The sequence below is a fragment of the Carassius gibelio genome, chromosome B20, assembly GCF_023724105.1.
Source record: "Carassius gibelio isolate Cgi1373 ecotype wild population from Czech Republic chromosome B20, carGib1.2-hapl.c, whole genome shotgun sequence".
Classification (NCBI taxonomy): Eukaryota; Metazoa; Chordata; class Actinopteri; order Cypriniformes; family Cyprinidae; genus Carassius; species Carassius gibelio.
In genome coordinates, this window is record NC_068415.1 from 5,953,455 (window position 1) to 5,977,287 (window position 23,833).

Sequence of the window (23,833 nt, forward strand, 5' to 3'; positions counted from 1 at the left end):
ACTAGCTTATGATCGGGCCACAAGAGAACTATTACAGGAGTAAATTAAAACATTAAGCTATACACCTTTATCAGCATATGAAGTAGATTAGTCTCTTATATTAATCTTATATTATACTATTAGTTTTACTGTATTTTTTATAAAATAAATGCAGCCTTGGTAAGTTCATAAGATTTAAAAATATAAAATCAAATAGATCTGACTGCCCCCAGGCTTTTGAGCATTAGTGTTTAATTAATTAATTAATGTTTTTTTTTTCATTAAATCTTTTCTGTACAAAGGAAATAATACTTGGAAATGATAATTATTTAAATTATAAATGAACCCCCCCAAACTGCTGACATTCATGAATACTTAATTCCGTAATGGTCACTCACATTTTTGAATATTGACTTTGTAGTGCGCGATCCAAACTTACATTTTTATAATTCATGAATGAAAATATTTTGTAACATGATATCGATGTACCATTTACATGGTAATTCAATGTCTGATTTTAAAATGGGTTTTCAAGGATGAATTTTGAGATTTTAAGTTTTCAGTCGATATATAATTTCAGATGATTTCTAAAATGTGATAGATAAATAGGCAACAAAGAAGTCTTTCTTTTTAAACAAAGGTCAAAACTCCTGTTATAATTTAGATTTTTGAGGGTGCACTCTTGCCATAAATTAATTGATTACTTTTCCTACATAATTTTTAACAAAAAATATTGGTAAAATATATATTTGGGAGTCTTAGACCTTTCCAACAATATATAGTTTGTCAAGATTAGATTAGCTTTAATTGTAATATAGTGAAGTAAATGTAGGCGTACCACAGAGGGGACGGGTGACAGTTAACATTAAACACTGAAAAATGATGTGATTTTTCATATGGCAAAACATTAGGAATGGGATGGAAAAAGTACAATCTAAACAGAACTGATGCTTCCTACATAGGTTCCAATTAGAATTTGGACAAAACCGCATTTATATTAGCTAGATTTATTTCATTTGTAATTCACTCTTTCTGCATGTCTCTCTCCAGGTATACTCCAGACCTCAGACAAACACCCCGGGAACACCATAACTGCGGGCAGAGAAATAACCCACCGATGCTCTGTTGGTCCAACGTTCAGCTAACGACCTGTGTGTGCATGATTTAGAATCACAGAAAGATGAAGTTGTGAAGCGTTTGGATGTGGATGTGCCGGCCTGCTGGCAGCTGCCTATTTTGGGGGAGGGTGACAGATTGCGATCCGACTGAGTCAATCCCGTGCAGATTTGTATGCTTTTATTTCATATGCTATCAGCTAGCGGAACCAAAACAGACTGTTTAGTCACGACGTCTGCCATTCACCAGCCTGTCTCCACTGATGAAGGAAATAACAGATATGACTTTTATTTTTAAATCAGTAAAGATCGGGTGTGTCCTGTCTGGGACACCTTTGAGCAGGATGGAGGTGGATTTGCACTGTTGTGCCTAAAAGAAGCGAGGACGGGATGCATACCACATTCTTCCTTTCTAACAAACCTCCTGGAGCTGAGGCACCTGCGCTTCTCATTTTTCACTGTCTGTAGGTTTAGCGTTTTTTTTCTTTCACACATACACATGGTTATGATTAAAATCCAAAGTGTGTTATTGCCTGATTGCATTGGAGAATCTGTCACATGTGACTTTCATTCTCTAGTTCTTTAGTAAACTAGTGCTTTCAGAGGCATCATGCACCTGTTTTTTTTTTTTAGTTTGAACTGGCAGTTCTGGTCCACTTGGTGCAGCAGGCAAGGTAAGACATGACAAAAGGGTGAAAAAAAAAAAAAAAAACTTTTGATCAACTTAGTAGTTATTTGTTTAAGTGTAAGATATGTTAGGCTAGTGGTGCAGTTGACATTTGAGATGTGCAAAGAGGACCTGCATGGATAGGATAGTGAAATATATAAAAGGTAGGGATATGCACTTCCTTTCACTTTGTTGTTGATTTCCAATTAAACTAGCATTTAATATTTTGATATTTCAAATTTTTTGCTAGAAATTAATGTGTTTACGAAATCAAAGAAAAAAACATGGATTAAATAAATAAATCTGAAAGTGTAAAACAGTTTACCCAATTCTATTTTATTTTTGTAATATTTCCATATTTATTAATATTTTGAATAATCCTTTATTGTTGTGGTTTCTTTTTAATCTTAGCTTTAGTAATTTTGTTAACTTTAACATATATATATATATATATATATATATATATATATATATATATATATATATATATATATATATATATATTTGCATCTAATATTTATATTTTATTTAATCTTTATTTCAATTAACAAAAACATTTTGTAATGGTTTTAATTAAACTGAAATTAAATGAATAAATAAATGAATGAATCTAAAAGTTTAATCTACTCTAGCTAGTGCTAGTTTAGTATTATTCATATCATATTATAGTATAGTATTTATTAATATTTTAGAATGAGCTTTATTAGAATTACTAAATTTTCAGCTTTCAAATTTATTTTAGTTTAAGTTTTAGTAATTTTGTCATGTGCTTTTGGCATTTTTTGAATAACTATTTATATTTAGCTTTAATTCATTATTGTTGTTGTTGTTGTTGTTGTTATTATTATTATTATTATTAATTTATTATTCATTATTTTACTATGTTTAATTTTTATTTTATTTATAATTTATTTTTTATATTATTTGTAACTTAAATTTATATTTATTTATTTTAATTTTTTTACGGTTCATTACCAAGTCAACATTTCTAATTTTCTAAAAAATAAATAAATAATAAAATAAAATAAAATAAAATAAAATAATAATAATAATAATAATGATAATAATAATAATAATAAGTTTGGGGTTTTCATATAATATTCATATTTTATTTTATTTCAACTTTATTTCAATTTCTAAAAACAATTTTAAAAGTTTAAGTCAACAATTAACAACACCAGAATGAGTGAATGAAGAAATAGTTTATAAAATATACACCTTTGCATCATAGCACCTACAGCAACAATATTTAGTTTCTACTTTCATTATGTCAGTACCTAATTATCATCTCAAACAGAAAGATTCTTATAATACAAATAAATGTCCTCTAACACTGAACCTGTAACAATTATTCTCTCTGATTTTTCCCTTGCACTCTCAAGGTGACACCATGACTGACACCAGACAGCGAGAGTAAGGCGCAGTCATGCTGATATCTCAACAGCACAGCTCTGGGAGTCTTCAGAACGTTCTATGTTGTCCCAGGCTGACAGTCAGTGGGTGTTGTGACAGAGTTCACTCACAGACAGGAGTCGGTTCCTCTCTTTCTCAGAGACGCTCTGGGTGTTTTCTAGAGCGGCCCGGTGCTTCCTGGAGATCTCGTCCAGCGCCCGGCTGTGGGCATCCTTAAAGTGAGCAGTTTCCTCTTCATATTTGGCACGCAAGTTCATGAGCTCCTTCTCATAGATCTGCTTTTCCTCTCGAAGTGACTGTTGACAGGGAAAAAAATCAAAGACAAATATATTTAAAAGATGGTTTGATGCTTATATAACTGTTTTTAATATATATTTACTTATATAGTGTATAAAAAAAATCTAAACATGCAAATTGCATTATTACCGTTCTGATGCATTTGTATTCATTTATTATTTCTTAAATCTAGATACAGTTTCTTATTATTTTTTCCATATTAAATATGCTATTTACTATATACATGACTATTTACACAATTGCTGCAAAAATCTGAGTTAGTAATTTTTTTTAATGTTTTTGAAAAATGTCTCTTATGCTCATCAATGCTATATTTGTTTGAATCACAAAATAAGTAATATTATGAAATATTAATGCAATTTAAACTTACCCATGTTCAGTTTTAATATATTTTAAAAAGTAATTTATTCCTGTGATGCAAAGCTGAATTCAGCATCATTACTCCAGTCTTCAGTGTCACATGATCCTTCAGAAATCATCCTAATATGCTGATTCGCTGTTCAAGAAACTTTTATTATCATTAATGTTGATACGTTTTCATGGGGAATTGATATCTCATTTAAAATCCTTTAGATAAATACTTTTCATTGCATGTTATAAAAAAATAATAATATCAGTGTAGACCAGTATTATGAAGGCCTTTTCAATTTCACATAGATAGCAATGACGCAAAGCGAAAGTATGTCTGAGTATGGTTTGTGAAAAGAGCATAAACAGGCATCAGTAAGGGACACGGTCTCTTGTTCAGAAATGTTATGAATCCAATCTAAAAGTATAACAGTCAGTGAAAGCTGAAAGCACACACTGACACTGTTAAATAAACTTCCCATTATAGGACCCGCGGAGTGAATCTCTCCAAAATGCTGTCCCGCTCTATTTGGTGAGTGTTGTCATAGTAACAGCTAACTCAAGGCTGTGCTGCTAACAAACTGTGATGTGGGCGACAGAACGAAACCGAGAGAAAGCTTGATGAGACCTTTTCAAATGGGAATTATCCTGAAATCCACTCACATGGGAGGACCAATAATTCTATAGTACTTTATATATTCTACACACCACATTTTTAACAAGTTGGTTTTAGGGAATTTAGGCTGGTTTTAGCTGAGCCCCTTCTGATGGGTTTAATCTAAATGGATGAAAATTCTATTTAAATTCAATGCAATTCCAATACATAAATCTTAAAATAAGACAAAATATTATTTGAGTATTGAGAGATGTTTTGCGTTTATTTTTGCCATGCCAAAATTTTAAAGTAAAATAAAATGTAAAAAAAACAAAAAATGTATTATTATTTTATTGGACACATCATCCGTTCCTATAGTACAGTAGTTAACTCAGAGCACTGTAGTTTTTGATGGTAAATGGTAAATGGTACTCTTGGAAATGGAAACATAGAGAAACAAAATTAGGAATATTTTATACAGTACAGTTATATTTATTTATTTATTTAGAGCAATAGTGTGTGTACATGTGCATGGATTACTCTCTGTTCCCTTTTCTGAAACTGTAAATAAAAAATTCAGCTTAAATTCTCTTATCAATATCTTGAGCTTTTTCCTTCTTCATTGGCCAAAACAGTGGAGACTGACAGGAAGCTATTAGGAAGAAAGAAGGGGAATGCCTTCGCAATGTGTCACATGACGGACTGCACCACAGCTTTTAAAATGTTTCCCAAAGGCTACTAGTAAAACTGCTGAGAGGGATATTTCTGGTGCAGAAACAAGCCCACATTCCCACAATCTGTTTATTGGGGCTTTCAACGTATTAATAATGGAAGAAAACCTAAATGCGACAGGACAGCCAAAAAGCCAAACTGCTAGAACAGCGTGAAAAAGCACAAAATGCCATTCTGAGTCAAATAAATAGCCATGCTGTCTCCGCACAAGAAAAATTATTACCAGACTGAGTGAAACCACTGAGAAATAAGAATTGCATTTCAATCAAACCGGCCGACCACAAAGAGACACTGAGACAAAGAGACTCTCTGCAGTGAGGATGGAGCGCTCTGAATTAAACATAGAGGTCTGGATTTAGGTGATAAAGCTCCAAGTGTTTAACATGAGAGATGGTGGTATTGTACAGTATATGCTTAAAGCTTAAACTAATGATGTCTCAAAGGAACTCATGAAATAACGGTTTCTGCAGAAGACTGATGTTGAAGTTACATACAGACAGTTTCTGCAATCTTGAACTGCTTTTCCTCACTCCATCTCTTAGACAAACTAACCAGGCTTCAAGATCTTATGGTGCAGTACAAATTGTGCCCTCAAGAAATATTTGGACACTTCAAAATGTAATTGCATTAGATATGAAATATCAAACCAAGTGGCATTTGCTCAAACAGCTGCTAGAGCAACCAAAAAGTGCCCAAAGAATCCAAAATAAGTATAATGGTTTCCTGATAATAATAAGATTTTTTTTTTTTTTTTAAATTTGATTTCTGAAGGATCATGTGACACTGAAGACTGGAGTAATGATGTAGAAAATTCAGCTTTGAGCACAGGAATAAATGACATTTTTAAATATATTATATAGAAAACAGCCCTTTTCATTTTTTTTATATGGTGCAATAATAAATTGTGCCCTCAAAACACATTATTGAATTTGTATAAAATATAAAAAAAATTCAAGTAAGAATAATACATTATATTATACAGTATATCATAAAATGTAGTGATACTTTTAAAATGTTGCTAGAGCTTATTTAACTTCAATTTGTACAGTATAAAACCAACCGACATCAGGCTTGTGATGTTTGACAACCAGAAATTATTCAAATAATTCAAAAACATAAATAATAAAAATAAAATTAGTGTATCAGAATAATTTCTGAAGGATCATGTGAGTATTAATGCTGAAAATTCAGGTTTGCCATAACATTTTTTTTATAAAAATAAAAATAATATAAATATATAATATAAATATATATTAAAATACACTGGAATAAAAAACTTGTTCTTAATATGGTACAATGCAAATCAGGCTGCTCAAAAATATCTGGACACTAAAAATGGCACTGATTAGATAAAAACATCAAACGAAGTGCCATCTGAGAAAAAACTGCTAAAGCCTTTCTTAACTTTAGTTATCGGAGTCATTTATTCTGTATAAAACCAACTAGCATCATGATTTCTGACAACCAGTGTCCAAAGAATACAAAAAAAAAAAGTTGGTTGTGATACAAAGTGTCCAAACACTCCCAGTGGACCTAAACTGATCTATATTCAGTAAACTGAATGGGATTGATCCGTACCTTCTCTAAGGAGAGGATCTGCTGCCTCTGCCTCTCGTCCAGCGTCTGACTTTTCTTCTGCAACGCCCCTCGTTCCTCCTCCAGACGCAACACCTTGTCCTTCAGACGAGACTTTTCTGATTCCAGATCCCGAATGACCGCCTCATGAGTCATCTGGGTGGCCTGCAGGCTTCCGATCTGACCTGGACGACACAGAGAAAGCCAGAGACAGTACTGTAGAGGAGGGTCAATGCTTTGAATGTCATCTAACACAGAGAGCAGACAGAGTCAAAGATCCTTTCCAGCTGCCAATACTGTGAACCTGAACACTGCAAATAAACCTCAACGGTTTGCCTACTCTTCACCAGATTTAATGTGTCTTGAAGATCTGTCTATGGCTATGTTACTACATACCATACAGTACATGCCGTAGACTGCATTTTATTTATTCAAAATAGTATGTTGAACAGAATAGAAGAGTAAATGCATGCATGCTGCATGTTTAATTCAGGAATTTCAGTTGTCACCTCAAAAATAAAAAAGGTTATTTAACATTTCTAAATCCAATTATATATATGTGTGTGTGTATTCTGCAATTTCTTGTCTTTTATACTAATAAAGAGCAACCTTTTTAAAAATTGAATCATTTACAAAAAAAGTTAATTACATTACAGTTACTGATATCTACACTTTTGTGGCACTACAAACGTTTAAAAAGAAATGCACTTGTCAGTGATACGATCTGGTGGTCAATGTATGGTTTATCTGGAGTTCAAGCCTGGATAAATTACTCAGATAACGGCTTCTGCTTCATGTTATATTCATTAATGCAGTGCAAAAAGCACATAAACCCAATCACGGAGAGCTTAAACACCTATTGTTTCTCCCAGATAAAAGTCCAGAGGTGTGTTTAACATTTAGGTGTGACAGACCCAGCTGGGCTCTGCCTCCCTCAGGGAACACTCCAGAATGTGGGTGATGAATACTGCAAGGACACACAGCTGCTGTTGCCAGGATACCAGGAGCTGATCCACCCAAATTTTTCTGTCAACAGCAATGGTGCCTTGCAGCTGGAGCTGTGTCTCTAATCTGATGCACCGTTTACTAAACCCAGTTAACCTTTACCCAATAAATATGCCAATAACTGGCATAGTTTATTTGTTTGTTCTTTATTTATTCAAATATCACAATTTTTTGTATTATTGTTGTTATTATTATTGTTTATTTATATATTTTTTTAGCTGACAATATAAGGTAATATACTTTAACCTCAAAAAGTAGTTTATTATAATAATTAGTCATTATTTTAACCTGTGGATGTCAAAAAATATTTATAATATTAATAATAATTATTCATATTAACATAAATATAAAAGCAGCAACAACAACAATTAAAAAAATACATTCTTAATAAAAATGCATGTATTATTAAAAACTATTAACAACAGTTAAAATATTTGAATATCATTTTATTTTCAATAGTTTAGGTTTGAATATGGAAAATATATTTAAGAAAGAAAATAAGGATCTTAAACCTAGATCCTGAAATTCCTGAATATTTAAATAAAGAGAGAAAAAAAAAAAACTAAACAGAATCAGGTCTTGTCTGTAAAGTGACAGATTTTAACCTAAAATAACAGTTGCAGTTATTTTAAACCATTTATTTAAAAAATTAATTTGCAATATTGATGATCATGAGGATGATAATGATGATGACAGATGTTAACCTCCATAAATAGTTTTGTGCATACACTTCAAACATTTATTTTAATAATAATTATAATTATATTATAATATAATAAAGACAATAATAATAATAATAAAAAACATGACTAATAAAGATGTGTGTTATCCTATAAAGTGTACAAACTATTAACCTTTCTGAAATTCATTTAATTTAACTTCAAATTATTTACATTTATATTTTAATACTTTTATTTAAATGACAGTTCTGTATCCTGTTTAAATTCAATTCAAAGAAAGAAGATCAGTTGGAACCTGAAGGCACTCAGCATTTAACTCTGAATCCTGCTGTGCATGCTGGTAATGGATTAGTAGCCTAAAGCAGTGTAGAAGGATGAATCAGTGAAAGTGAGCGGAGTGGGATTGAACAGTTGACTGTGAACAGAGGTGATGGGAAAGCATGTGCGTATCTCACTGGCTTTGAGCAGGATCTCTGTGGCCTGCTGCTGCACTCGGTCTCTGGATGCCTCCAACTCACACTCTGCCTCCCTCTGTCTGATTTCCACGATCTCCGTGTCCTTAGTCACCTCCTCCAACTGTTTATGCAGTTCCTGCAGATACACACACAAATCAATCAACAAAATGACCAAAACACTCAACTTCAATCTTTGTTTATTACTGAGAGCTGCCTCTCTATATTTAAATATCATGAGGTTTCTCGCTTTGGCTGGCTCTCTCTTTCACTCATGTCACTTTTTCCATTTTTGCTCTTCTCACACTGTCTCCTCTGTTCTCACATTCATCCTCATTAATTGTGCATGTACACATTAGCTCTTTCTCCCTTTCATCTCTGCTCTCTGTCAATTTCCTCCGTCGCCTTCTAAAAGAAGTTCTCTCGGCTTCCATCGTTCATTGTCTAGCTAACTTTTTCCTTCCACCATTGTGGAGCTCATGTTCAATTTTTCAAATCATCGACTTTTCCACTGAATGAATGTATTCAATGTATTTTGTTCTTCTTATAGTAAAGATAGCAGGAAGAGAAAGAAAATCTACTTGTAGGACAATTTCAGCACTGTAATACTACATCTAGAGACTTTTTGGAAGAAGGAACATGCACAACATGAAAAATACATTATTTTAGTGCAAAACTGAAAAAAAAATTTTTTATGCCACTGTTGTCAGAGTTTATTGCTGTTTGCAGGAGTGTGTCTATAAATTATGGGCCCTGTGCACTGAATTTGCTATGGGGTCCCCTTAAAATCCCATTGGGGGGTGAGGGGATGGTTGCTGGGTCACTATAGCCCCTTTCACACTGCACGTCGGACCCGGCATATTGCCGGGACATATTGCCGGGTCTCCTTCTGTGTGAAAGCAAACACGTCCCGGGATTGATTCTGTGATTGATCCCGGGTCGGGGACCTTGGTACATTGCCGGGTTCGACCCGGGACAAGCGCTGTATGAACAAAAGCCAGACCTAATGTCGTGTTGAAGTCATGATGCACATTATCGCGTGACTCTTTTACCGGCTGTTTCGGAGGAAGATCAACGTTCGCCGCGACAAAAAAATATGTGCAAACTGTAATGAAGCAGAGATCACTTAGTTCCTCACTTTCCGCGCTGACGCCGAGATCGTTCGCTTGCTTCAGTGAAAGTATAACGTGCCTAACGTTTTTGACTCGTACATTACACGTCACACCCTGATGTCACGTGTTGTTACGGGATCTTCACGGGTTGTGTGTGAAAGCACGCACATATCCCGGGTCATCACTGGCAGTGTGAAAGTGCAAAATCTAGCAACCTGGGAACAATTGCCGGAACACTTTACCAGTGTATTTGCCGGAAACACAGTGTGAAAGGGGCTTTAGAGTTGCGATTGTAAAAAAGCATGTCTCGTTCTCAAGTCAAGAACCGGTTACATCGGTTTTCGGATCACCAGTACACTGAACCGAGAACCGTTTCTGTCAGACGCGTCCGATTCGAGAACCAAGGAGCTGATGATACTGCGCATGCGTGATTCAGTGTGAAGAAGACCGAAACACAGAGCGTCTGAACCAAACTGATTCTTTTGGTGATTGATTCTGAACTGATTCTGTGCTAATGTTATGATCTCTGTCCACTGGAACGCTATCGCTATTTAAAACAATTACTAATCAAACAGATGGAATTAAAAAATAAAGGCCTGCCTCTAATAAAAGCCTGGTACCTTCTGCAGTTCAGTTAAATAAAGGCCCCGGCTTTTATTTGAGGAATTATTCTATGTATATTAGGGCTGCCCTCGCCTAAATATTCTTCTAGTCGACTAGTAGCTGTTCATTTTAAGCTTTAGTCAACTATTCATTTAAATCATAATAACGAGCCTTTAATTGCCTACATAGCCTAGTAAGCACTCAAATGCAAAAAAAAAAAAAAAAAGAAGCTTGCTTCAGCACACCGGCAGATTGAATAATTATGAATGTGTCAGGGAAAACAGCAAGGAGACTGCATTTACATTTGAATAATTTATTGATAAACTTTTCTGTGTTTTCAGCTTCAGAGATGAAGCCGGCGACATTGACTCGTCATCTCTGCAGTAATGGATGCACCTGTATGCATGTTTCAGAAGTATTACATAATCTGAGAATATTCGTTTTCCATTTGAATTGGTTCAATTAACAGTATACAAATTTACTCTCTATAGATATATTTTTCAAGGTAAGCACAAACTGAGTTTCGCACTCGAGTTCACAGAGACCAAGACGGCAGAATGCACATCCTGTTTGCTTTCCTTACTTCACAAAAGCGTAATGTTTTGTTGTTATTGTGAGTGCACACAAATAAACCTAGAGTCTTTACAGAGTCAAAAGATGTATTACTCTTATCTTAATGCAAGAATAGTATGCGTATCTGGCGTGTTGTTCAGGGAGAGGGCTCAGAGCTCAGTATTTGCCCAAACACAGAGCGCTCCCCCTGGGTAGAAATGGGTCGATGGTGATGAGTCGGGGTGGTGGAGGGAGGCTCAAAGACTAGAGAGAATGAAGGTAAGACTGCTTGATTATTTATAGATGTTCTCTCTCATGCTGATTGGATAGATGATGTGATTACTGATAACGAATTGGCTGGTTTGATTATCTCTGTGTGCTCCCGACATTTGTTAATGAAACATCTCTCAGAGAGTGCTACTGTTCAGCTTTCACACTCTGCACAGACACTTGAATAGCGCTCATTTTTTATCTCACCATTAGATTGAACGGCAATGCAAAGTTGCTACTACATACATCTTTCCGATGGAAAGCCATATTTGAGGTTGATGAATGATAGGTGAGCAATTGGATGTCCTGCCCGATGTGCTGTATTACCACACAGACCAGCCTTTAATGATCTGTCCATCACGGACTGCGTGACTTCGCCACTTTCTGTGGATTTTTTTTTCTTCAAACGAAATTGAAGTACAAACTGATATATCATTTCGAACAAAATCAGGCTGAAACTAGGGCTGGGCGACATACCTAATGATATGATAATGTGCATCTAGTCAGTAAATCTGGTTCTGTGATTACCGCTAAATCGCTATCAACTGCTTTAAAATGGAGCAGCATTTAATAGACAGAGCCATAGATCACTGACAAGCTATTGCATTCATATTGCGTATTCATCAAAGGCGATAATGAACGCGATATTGGGTAGCATGTCAGTGATCTACGGCTCTGTCTATTAAATCAATAAAGTTCATTTTGAGTTTGTTTTGGGATGTTCATTTTAGCTCCTAAACACCTTTGAGCTTCCATTGGTCCATGGCGGTTATGCAATCGGTGGGTGTGTTCTGAAACTCCACCTTCTTTGAGGTGCAATTTTTCTGGTTCGTTTCTCATAATCTCGTTCTGCGGAGATCCTACAGAAGAGCAACATCTCCTGAATACATTGGAGTGTTGAAATAGCTGAGCTGGCACAAATATATCTGCACCTGTACGATCGCTCGCAGAGACACTTTAAAAAGAAAGCATTTAATTCCTAGAAAGATATTGCAACGAAGCTTGGTGTCGAAGACACGGAATTATGAAAAAAGCGACGTAGAGAAACATCCAAGACAAGTTTTCCAAAGCCATGAAAAGAATGAAAGGAAAGAGTAAAGATATAAGGTAGCAAGTACCAAATATATGTTTAAAATAAATGTTACACCATACTGATGTTGCTGTTCTTTCAATAAGCAAATGGTTAAATGGTATACAATTAATGAAAAGCCTTTGTGTTTTTAATCAAGTAAATCATGACACCACATAAAATATAAAAAGTGTAAAAATTTATCCAGTTTAATAAAATAAATGAACACTGTTAAAATAAAGTAACAAACTGACTCCAATATCTTTTTCCACATCATGCTAAAGTTTTCGAATTCTGAGCCATTCACACTCCCCATAAAGGAACGATTATGGAAACAGAATGGTTCTTTTGTATTATAAACATTATACCTGACTCTAAACTGCTGCTAATCATTATTCTTTTGTTTATTATATTCTGACCGTTGGGGCCCGTCTCACATCTAGATTGCCTACACTTCTTCACTTCATCGTTGTTGAGTATAGGGCATACGCCCGAGTGTCGCGACACACGTTTACATTAATCTACACCCTGCCTCCAGCATGCAGAGGAGTTGGAATGTTCTGAAACAGTACACCATCCCTCAGCCTTTTAAAACTTCTTTTTGCCCCCAAACGATCGAAACCATACTTCATGTGAAGTATATCAGGGCCTTAAGTGACCATTTTTGCTGAATACATTTTTATGCCAGTAGGTAGTGACAAATTTATATCTTTTATGTTTTTTGAGTGAGATATTGAATCACTGAATCAATTGGACAGTGCAGATGTGACAGGTTTAAACTAGTTCAATATGCTCAGTATTTTTGATAATTTGTATTATATGCTTGAAATTTATATTAAGTATTTTCAAAATTCATCCCTTTCTTATTTGAACGCAGTCAGATATTTTGCTATCAGTTTTTCTTTACTTTGGGACTTTGGATTAATATATGCAACATTAGATAACACATTTTCCACAAAGTAATCCCAAGGAATAAAATGGCACGTTTTGGTATTCAGTTATTATACTACTTTGTCCATATATTTGTCTTTCTCCTATACAGGCAGGCCGTACTGATATAGGCTTGCTGCTAAAACACTTGAGTAGAAAAACCATGGCTATTTTTTATAGAGGAGAATACACAGCTAGAGTTTGAGTTTAACTTTCATCCCAGTTCCATTTATATGATTCAACTTAAGATCGTGTTGGAATGATTAACGCTTACTTTATCAACATAGCATAAATCAAAAGCAGAAGTATTTCACGCAGAGATTGATCAATGTCTGCAGGAAATATATCTCTGCTTTTTCAACTTTCTAACACTGATTTTAAGCGAGCCTTAAAAGAATAGTTCACCCAAAAATGATAATTCTGTCATCATTTTCTCACATTCATGTTGTTCCGAACTTGTATGAGTTGCTTTCTTATGTTGAACATAAAATAAGATGTTTTGAAGATTGCTGGTAATCAAACAGTTGGTGGTTGCCATTGACTTCCATCGTATTTTTTTTTTCCTACTATAGAAGTCAATGGCAACCACCAACTGTTTGATTACCAGCAATCTTCAAAATATCTTCGTTTAGCAATGTCTGGTGCTATACTAAAAATGCCCTTGTAAAAATGACCTGTGAAATCTTTTAATAAGGTGACAGGAGACTCATCTGGAAAACAGCAGCATGTAATTGGGTGAAAATCAGCACCTGGGGAATCTAAATGGTTTTTGATTGAAGTGTGTCTGATTTGCCAAATTGGGACTGCAGGTTATTTGACCTCGAGATAGCTAGGGTCTGACTTCAATGATTTATACTAGATGCTCCAAGTTTGTGACGTGGATCTCTCACCCAAGTAATTCAGCATTTGATCAGCAAAGATTAACAAAAACCAGCACAGACCCCAGGGAGGCAGATCATTATGAGTGCCAGTCTGAAAATGCCACAGTGACTAAAGATCGATTCCATTAAAGATCTGCTCTGTGTGTGTGTGTGTGTGTGTGTGTGTCTGTGTGGAGCTAAAGAGGCTCAGCATATTGCCATTAAATAGCCATTATAATGTGTCATAAAAGCAAAAATTTATGTAAGACAAACATAATATTAAACTGGCCATCATTGTTAATTTGAACGACCATATTATAAATCAAACCAAGCATAGATCTTTTGATGACACCCATAAATTACATTTCGTCAGTTCCTCTATTCAGAAACAAGTCCAAGAAATGCCTTGGAGGGCCATGCTGGCAGACTGGCTTTTTTCTTCAAAGATATTTGAAAGACAATTCAGAGTTCAGGATGTGTGCCACTGCGTTTGAAGTCTGTTCTGTAAATGTGTCTGAAATATCTGATGTGTTCAGAGAAACCAAAGCACTACAGTAGTCTGACTTTCACTGCGATGAGTTTCTGTGTTCGCCATTTTAATGATTTCAAATACACTGCAGAGGGTTAAAGAAATACTGTATTTGTTCTAATGTGTTTTCAAATGAGTCTTAAATTAACATCAAACAGCATTTGTAACTCATTTTAGCTGTCATTTTAACTATTTGGATAAGATGATTCTCATTAGATGAATTAGAAAATGTGATTAAAAATGCAAAATATGTTTTAAGCATCAACAAATGTACATTTTATTATGAAAGTGAAATTCTGCACAAAGCCAATCAGAGTTTAATAAAAAAATTATAATAATAATTCAGTATGGTAACACTTTACACTGAGGTCACATTAGTTAACTACATGAGTTAACATAAACTAACAATGGAAAATACTTCTTAAGAATGTATTACTCTTTGTTAATGTTGATTCCAACATCTACTAATACAGTATTAAAATTAAAAGTTGTATCTATTAATGTTAAGTAATATACCTGCGCTAACATGGACTAACAATAAACAGCTGATTTTAATTAACTAAGTTAATAAATATCAATAAATACTGCAACAAATGTATTGCTCACTGTTAGTTAATGCATTAAATATAATTAACAAATATAACTTTATTGTAGTGTTAAATTAAATTAAATTCTAAACAATGTATGGAAAAAAAAATGGAAGTCAATTAAACTGTTGGTTGTTTAGGTACCAATTCTCACTATTAACTAGTTGCTTATTAGCATGCATTAAGAGGAAGTCATGGGAAGTCATTAAGGGTCTAGTGGTTAGAGAGTTTTACTCCTAACCCTAGGGTTGTTGGTTCGAGTCTCGGGCTGGCAATACCACGACTTAGGTGCCCTTGAGCAAGGCACTGAACCCCCAAATGTTCCCTGGGCGCAACAGCAGAAATTGCTGCCCACTGCTCCGGGTGTGTGTTCACAGTGTGTGTGTGTGTGTGTGTGTGTGTTCACTGCTGTGTGTGTGCACTTTGGATGGGTTAAATGCAGAGCATGAATTCTGAGTATGGGTCACCATACTTGGCTGTATGTCACGTCACTGCATCATATTGGTTGTTTATTAGTACTTATGAAGCACAAATAAATGGCTTATTCTGCATGAATTTATTTCCTAAATCCCTTAATCCTACCCCATACTTAAATGCAACAAGTAGCAAATTATTTATTAAGGCAAAAGTCTTAGTTACTAGTTAGTTAATATTGAAATGTTTTGGATGAACAATATTATTAAATTAAATAAAATAAATATTTTTATTAAATATTTATTAATTTAAATTAATTATTTTTTAATTAAATTACATTTAAAAAAAGAATAAAAAGGACATGTGATGCATGTGGTGGCCTTTACCTTGATGTTGTTCTCTGCAGCGATGAGGGAGGACTGCAGTTTGTGGGACTTCTCCCTGCTCTCCCTGGCCTCCTCCTGCACTCGCTGCAGTTCACTGCGCAGCTTCCCCAGAGTCTTCTGCAGCGCCGCTTCCTGCACCTGGAACTCCTTCCTCAGCTCGGCTTCGGTCTTCTTCCAGGCCAGCAGGTTCTCTGCGGTCATCTGCTGTGTGCGCTTCATGGCCTCCAGTTCCCGTTCATAAAAAGCCTGGGCTTTATTTAGCTTGGCCTCGTACTCCTCCACCAGACGCTTCTTGTCCTGTTTCAGTTCCTCAACTCTTTCGGTCAGTGAATCCACCTCCGCTTTGTGAAGCTGTCCCAGTTTCTCTTGGTCTTTGCTGTAGTTGGCATTCTGGCTTTGGTGTGAGCGAAGCAGTTCTTGGACCTGTGAATACAACATTAATTTGAGTTCCTAGTGTTGCTTCCTAACTAGTCACAAACAATTTGTCTGTTACTGAATATGAAAATGCTACAGAGAATGACACATTTACAGCCAATTGTAAGTTATTTGATGTTTAATGTACAGTTGTCAGGGCAGAATTTTGACAAACACACAAACTACTTCATTACTGTAGTGTAGACTTTGATTTAAGATCTAAGCTGGCAAACTAAAGATTCAAACCCCACAAGGGTCAGTATATGAACTTTGGCCACTATGACCTTGACCATGGCACTTAACCAAAGTACTCTCCATGTAAAATAATGTTATTCAACAAAAACAGATAAGCAAATGAGAAATCTTATTTACCCAAACATAAATATATTCATCTTAAAAATTAAAATTTGGAAAAATATAAATCAATATTTTTTTCCAAAATGTTTTTTGTTTTACTATTATTTAATAATAAAAATAAATATTATAAATACTGTAATGTAAAATTGTTGTTACGATGATAATTTTTTTTACAAATATTTTTTATTTAACTTTTTTTACTATTTTTAGTGAAATATTACAGTAGTAATAATGTTAAATAGCTGCATTTAATAATAATAATAATAATAATAAAATAGTAGTAGTACTATTTTATAGTCATACTGATATATAATCACAAAAGTCTGGCCAAATTGTGCAGCCCAACAAAACCAAGTTTAATCAAACAAAACATATTAAATTAAAAAAAAAATATCTTGAAAATTAAAATTAGATTTTTGCCCAAGACGTGCAGTCCTAGGATAGACCTATATTTTCACATGTAACCACAGAAACTGATAGACGCACCTCCTGCCGATGTGCGGCTCGAAGCTCCTCAAGAGCCTGCTGTTTCTCCTGCTCAAATTGGGACTGCAACTGTCCGAATGAGCGGAGCTTCTCCTCGAAAGAGCGGCGCATTTCCTCCACCTCGCGGGACATGGTGACCACGCGCTGAGTGTGCTGCGCCTCCGTGCACAGCTGCATGTCCTCCACCCGCTGGCGGTACGTCTCGAACTCCGTCAGGGCCTGCCGCTTCATCCCCTCGTGCAGCTCCATGGACTCCTCCAGAGACTGAATGCGCCGCTTCAAGTCCATCTCGTCGCTGATCTTGCTCTTGTACTGCATGATCTTCTCCCGCGTTTCTGAGAGGATCTGCTGCACCTCCTCCTCGTGGGCCTCCTTCAGGGTCTGGATGGCCGCTTCATGCTCGTCATTCTTGGTGTTGAGGGCATAGATCACCTGGAGGGGCAAAGGGAATTGGAAATGAGACTCATAAGGTAAATCAAATAATAGTTTCATCATCTTCTGGAACCTTCTAGGAAACGAGAACCTGTGTTTGCTCAGTCCATGACAGATTAAAATGCCACAGAACAGAACAGAGCGTTATGTTAAAGGTTAAGTGAACACTGTTTTGCTGATCTAGAGCGTTTGTTTTCAGTGCATTACACACGTAAAGCCAAACCAAGGAACTGATGCGCTTTTATTGCAGCAAGCTTTCATTGACTGACCTTTAAATCCAGAAGATTTATGTCCAGCTCAAATATGAGAAAAGCTTTTTCATAATTCTTTGAGATATTATATTCATAGGGTAACACCTTATTCACAACACAATTTTTTTGTTTCTCGCGATACTTATTCTGTATACTTATTCTGACATCGTGACCACAAAAAGTACCAAAACTGGATCAAAAAAATTTATAATAATAGGCTTGACAACGTGAAAAATATTAGCATTAAATAAACTGTATAAACATTAAACAACTACACAAAAACAATTTTCTTTTTAATATTTTCATTCACCTTGCATATTTTATTCATGCTTTTTGAAGGTGAGAGTATGCCAGTTAACATGTTTATGTTGTCCTCTGTTACACGCAATTGGATGTTTTACCTTTGACGTCAGCAACAAAATAATAATTATCCAAAATAAAATAATAATTCTAATTATTATTGTTTCTATTCTCTTTAAAATAATACAAATATTCATTTCGTAATCCTATGCAATTAGCATGTATAATTGCATGGTTAGTTGCAATTTGTTAGAGTTTCCCTGTTACCTGTAACCCTTTTAGTACAGAAATGTGACCCATTTTTAAGTTGCAACCCACCAGCTGAGAACTGCCTTGTCCAGAATGATAAATTCTTAAAAGGATACATTATTTAGTTTTTTATAGCATGCATGAGTTTGCTAATGCATCATTTTCTTTAAGAAAGCTATAAAAAAAACAGCTCACAAAAGCCAGAGATACGTTTTCAGACACATTTTTCATTTTTAATTCCCTCAGTTACTAGGGAGAGAGCTTGAAAGTCTCCAAAAAATGGGACTAAGATTTCCTTCACGAAATAAAGCTTTAGGCTGCTCATGAATACTTTTCGTTATTTTATTAAAATTCCCAAAAAAATTACAGACATGAAATATAAGCTCATGAATATTAGGTTATGCACAAATAATTTTAGACAATCTTTTTGAAGGTTTTGATAAGTATTACACAGAGATCCGGAGATAAACTCCCCAGGTTTTAAATCAGCGCTCAAATTCACATAAACAAAAAAGTCAGTGTTAAAACAACAATGACACAGAAAAAGCCCTTCTTCATATAAACATAAATAGCTCTTATTTCTTCTCAGCCAAACTATTCCCCTGCTTGATTATTTGAAAACAAAGTGACCTTCAATTGCAATTCTCATGCTTTGTGTCCAGCTCCCACTTCATTTCCATAATTGTCTAGACATCTGATTAGGTGAGAGCTGTTTGAACACCTGAGAGCGGCACAATAGAGTTATCTCCTTTACAAATCCTGCTCTGTGTGAAACCGTGACTCGGGCGAAGACGTATGTTCTACTCTCATCACATCTACAGTCGACACTCTCCCAGGATTGACCACAGAGGATTCCATTATTCTCCAGTTTTCTTTCACACACTATTCACACAGTTCATTCTCTCAGCCAGACAAAAGTGAGATGATAAGGGCAGCGGTTGACACAGAAGAATCTGTGGTTCAGTTATTCTGACTATGTTTGCTCTCTCACAGTCAATGCATGTCGATGTCTGGAGCTGATCCAGAGCGATGTGCAAAAACTAGCCGTACCTGTTGTATTATTAGCTCCTTTACTGCCTGAAAGGGGAGAAAATCCTCCCATCCTGTTTAAACAGTCCAGATGCACTGGTTTCAACCTTATCGGAGCCAAACCGATAATTGGTCTGTTGTCCAATATGGCGATACAATTGTTTTACTGACTTAAGTTTATGTTGCTTTTAAGTGCACTTCATGATAAGCTGAAAGTGTTTTAACATCAGCTAATGCTTTTGATAAGAACTAACAATGAATAATTATTAAAAATATTTTTTAAATGCATGCTATTTTCATTTTATTAAATGTCCGTTAATGTAGATTACTACTGTTCATAATTTATTTTTATTCAGAATTGTATTCAATATTAAAAGATCATTACATACTTTATATAAATTAATATGAATAAATTACCTTAACAAATAGAGCATTACTGTACAATTTTAGCTTGCATGGAATACAAAGCATCAGTTTTTAGCTTTACATTAGTTCAGTAAAAGCTGAAAAACAGTAATGAAAATTTAAATAACTTCACAAAACCATTCAGTTGTAATCTAAATTAGTAAAAAAAAAACTGTGATACTGTAAAATATTATAAGAATTTAAATTATCGGTTTTCTATTTAATATGTCATTTATTTCTGTGATGCAAAACAGGATTTTCAGCATCATTACTCCAGTCTTCTTAATAATTTTACTGGAAACCACAATACCTTTTTTCTTTGATTAATAGAAAGTTTAGAAAAGCATAATTTATTTGAAATACAAATATTTTCATAATATAATGCATCCCTGTGCATTGTTAAAAAAAGTATTAATAAAACAAAAGTTTTTTTTTTTCAGTCTTTCTACTCCACAATTTTATATTCAATGAAATATGAATTTGCTGAGGTTTTTAAATTGTGAAATTTGCTGGTGATTTCTGAGTGAAAGTATTCTGTACACAAGTGTAAATAAAAGTATTAATTTCGTCCCCAAAATAAATCAATCAATAAAATCTCACCCCAACTCATAATTATGACATTTCTAACTCTTCTTGAGGGAATGAATGACTAGAAAGGACAATGCATACTTTGAGCCCCTGTATGCATCATGCATCCTGAAGACCCTTTCATGCAAGGACGTGCAGAGAATACCACTAGCCATCTATCTGTGTGATAGTCTACAGTAAGAGGCAAAACACAATCCCGAGAGGTTGCTTGTGAAATGAAAGTGGCAGCCATCCTGTATAGGACTATATTAAGATTCAGGAGGCATTCAGAGTGCCAGCGTTCATTTTAAATCTCAGAACACCCTGGAAGTTACGCACTCACCCTGATATGCACTGACTGATGCTGAGAAAAATACTCCTGGAATGGTCTAGCAATTTCACTTGCAAAGAGAGTCAATTTGACTAAAACAGTTTTTGGGTTATTATGTTAAGAAGTCTAGTCATATTTCTCAAAATATGTTCAATTGGTGCATTCCAGAACAGTGATGAAAATTGCTATTATGCTGTAAATAAAAGCAGAGGACATGAGGGATGTGCGCATAATCAATAAGGCAAATTACTACATCAAAAGTAATGTACATTTCTGGTGTGATGTCTCTTTTCAAAACTTGACTATTTTACTGTGCGCGTTGAGTTTTTGTTAGCACTTGACTGAATCCGCTGTGAAATGAATCATCCACAAATAATCATATTTTGTCAGAGTACATATTACATTTGAAAAAGTACTTGCAAGACTTAAAGTCAGTCATCAAGAACCACATCATTGTTCCCCAACATGAATAACAGTAAAACTTCATGTGGACGTACCAGCAGGGCCGTCAACTTACTTTTTCTGAATTTCTGTGTTACTTTAATATTGATAAACCTTTAGGGGGCGATGGAGTTACCTGTGATATACACAACAGCACTATTATTATTAGCATAAAACTAAAACTACTAAAAAGTGTTGTTTGGTAATTGAAAGCTGAAATAAAACAAATATAAAATGGAAAAATTTAAACTTAAAAAACTAAATTTTGGCAACTAACTGAAATAAGTGTAAAATTAAATACTAGAATTACTAACACTAAAAGTAAAATAAAAATCTATAAGCTAAACTCAAATAATGAAAAAAAAAGCACATATCAAAATGACAATGAAAAATGAAAATTATAAAGTCCTACAGGCCTACATGTCACATAAAGAATATATATATATATATATATATATATATATATATATATATATATATATATATATATATATATATATATATATATATAAATAAAATATAGGTATATAATACTTATGTTATGTGTATGGTATAATGGGATAATTTCTGTGACAAAATATGTCATTATAAGATATAGTTTTAACAACACAGTTTCTCATTATTATGGAAAAACATTCAAATATAACATTAAAATTACATAACATGGCAGCAATGCACCAAAACAATAAATAAAAAAGCTCAAAATATTAATAACAATTTTAATAGTACATAAATAATCCTAAAATAACACTGACACAAAGGATGTATTTTTATTAATATATTTTTACTATAGAATAATGAGTTTACTAAGTTGTAGCTATGTTACTAAGATCAAATTTGCGATCCGCCATAAACAAAATGGTGTAAGATTAACTTTGAAAGAAATTGCTAGCAAATTTCAAAAAAAATTTCAGAAGACATTTTAAGTAGGACTGAAGTGGCATTTTCTTGTAAAACATACTCCAATAACCTTTCATTTATATACAACCTTTTCCTAAAATTCTGAAGACAATCTAATTGACTACAGACTTACAAATATTTGAGATGTGTTATGAATTGTGTTAGTTACATAATTAATTCTGTAGTTAGAAATGTTTGCACTGACTTTGATTAACACCTGCCTGTGTAGAAAACATCCATCAAGGCAGCTCTCCAGGGCTTAGAACAGAGCCTTTGTCATGAGGGGTTTAACACAAAACTGCATTGTCTTTTTTGGTTTGCCACACCAGCTCAATCTTTAGTCCTCAATATGTCCAACAAATCTGGCAGTCTGTGAGATTTCGGCCCACTCCAAACTGGAATATGAGAAATCCATTAACTCCCACAACACTGCGAAGTCTTAATCACTTTGTACTCGAATCTGAGAGTCATTACAACTGTTCCAACATCAGTCAATAAGACCAAGACCATGATAATGATAATTACAGTCATTTGCAATGGTGCAGAGAGAACAGCATATTGTTCAGTGTATAAAGGCCGTCTGTAAATTGGTCCAGATCACTTTTGGGGCGACGTAGGGGGTTATTGTGCAGCTTCAGTCACAGCCTGTTTCACAAGATGTGCCTCGGTTGAAGATTAAAACGGGTCTGTAATGTGCAATAAGAGTTTCCTTACAGCTATCGACCTGGCTTCAAGCTTTGACCTGTTATATATAATATATTTGCTGTTTTAAAGAATGATGGACCGTGTAAAACAAAATAAATATCCACCATTCAATCCATCCCATTTTCATGGGATCAGTTCGTAACTGGCAGGCTTATGAATCTGCATTAAGTGAGGAAATGGGTTATAATGAAGTTGAGAGATAGTCCTAATTAGTGTAATTATATGCATGGTATCCACTAAACTGCAAGGCACACCTTCAACAAAGAGCAGTTGAAAAAGAACTGTTCAGTATGGAACGAAAACTTGTAAACGAAAAGAACTTTGCTATACCATGTACATTAATCATGATTAAAAGGCCCATAAAGGGTTTTTGTAGCTCTAATTTCCTTTTCATTACACAAAGGGTGTGGGGGAGTTTAATTAAGTTCCATTGTTGAAAAACACCTAGTTTCGGCTCCTCAGAGTTTCTAATTACAAGGTTGGTTACTTCTTAACTGTTAGATGCGTTTCACGCAGCTACTGATAATCCATTGCATTCATCGTGCTTTATATTGTACACAGACTGAAAACAAGAACTCGGGTCTTCCCACCATCAGTCATGAGTGTATTACGTACACTACTATTCTTTTTTTTCTCAAAGAAATTGATATGTTATATTGATATTTAAATCTGTTACTCAACAGCTCAAAGACCAACGAGGTCATCATCATTGATTTCAGCAGGAAGAAAACAGATATCTTGCATTAGCGGGGACTGTGTGGAGAGGATGTTGGAGCGCTTGAGAAAGATCTCACCT

General features: G+C 34.6%; 1 protein-coding gene across 2 annotated transcripts in view; it reads right to left on the bottom strand.

The window, feature by feature from the left end:
• The window catches only part of fam184ab (family with sequence similarity 184 member Ab), a 117,602-nt gene that overhangs the window by 63,422 nt on the left and 30,347 nt on the right, over positions 1-23,833 (bottom strand). For both annotated transcript variants that reach the window (XM_052585671.1, XM_052585672.1), the window contains exons 2-6: positions 17,428-17,859; positions 16,171-16,593; positions 8,862-8,997; positions 6,725-6,906; positions 3,285-3,470 (exon numbers count right to left, since the gene is read on the bottom strand). In XM_052585671.1, the coding sequence (XP_052441631.1) occupies positions 3,285-3,470; positions 6,725-6,906; positions 8,862-8,997; positions 16,171-16,593; positions 17,428-17,859 (1,359 nt within the window). The remainder of the gene's footprint in view (positions 1-3,284; positions 3,471-6,724; positions 6,907-8,861; positions 8,998-16,170; positions 16,594-17,427; positions 17,860-23,833) is intronic.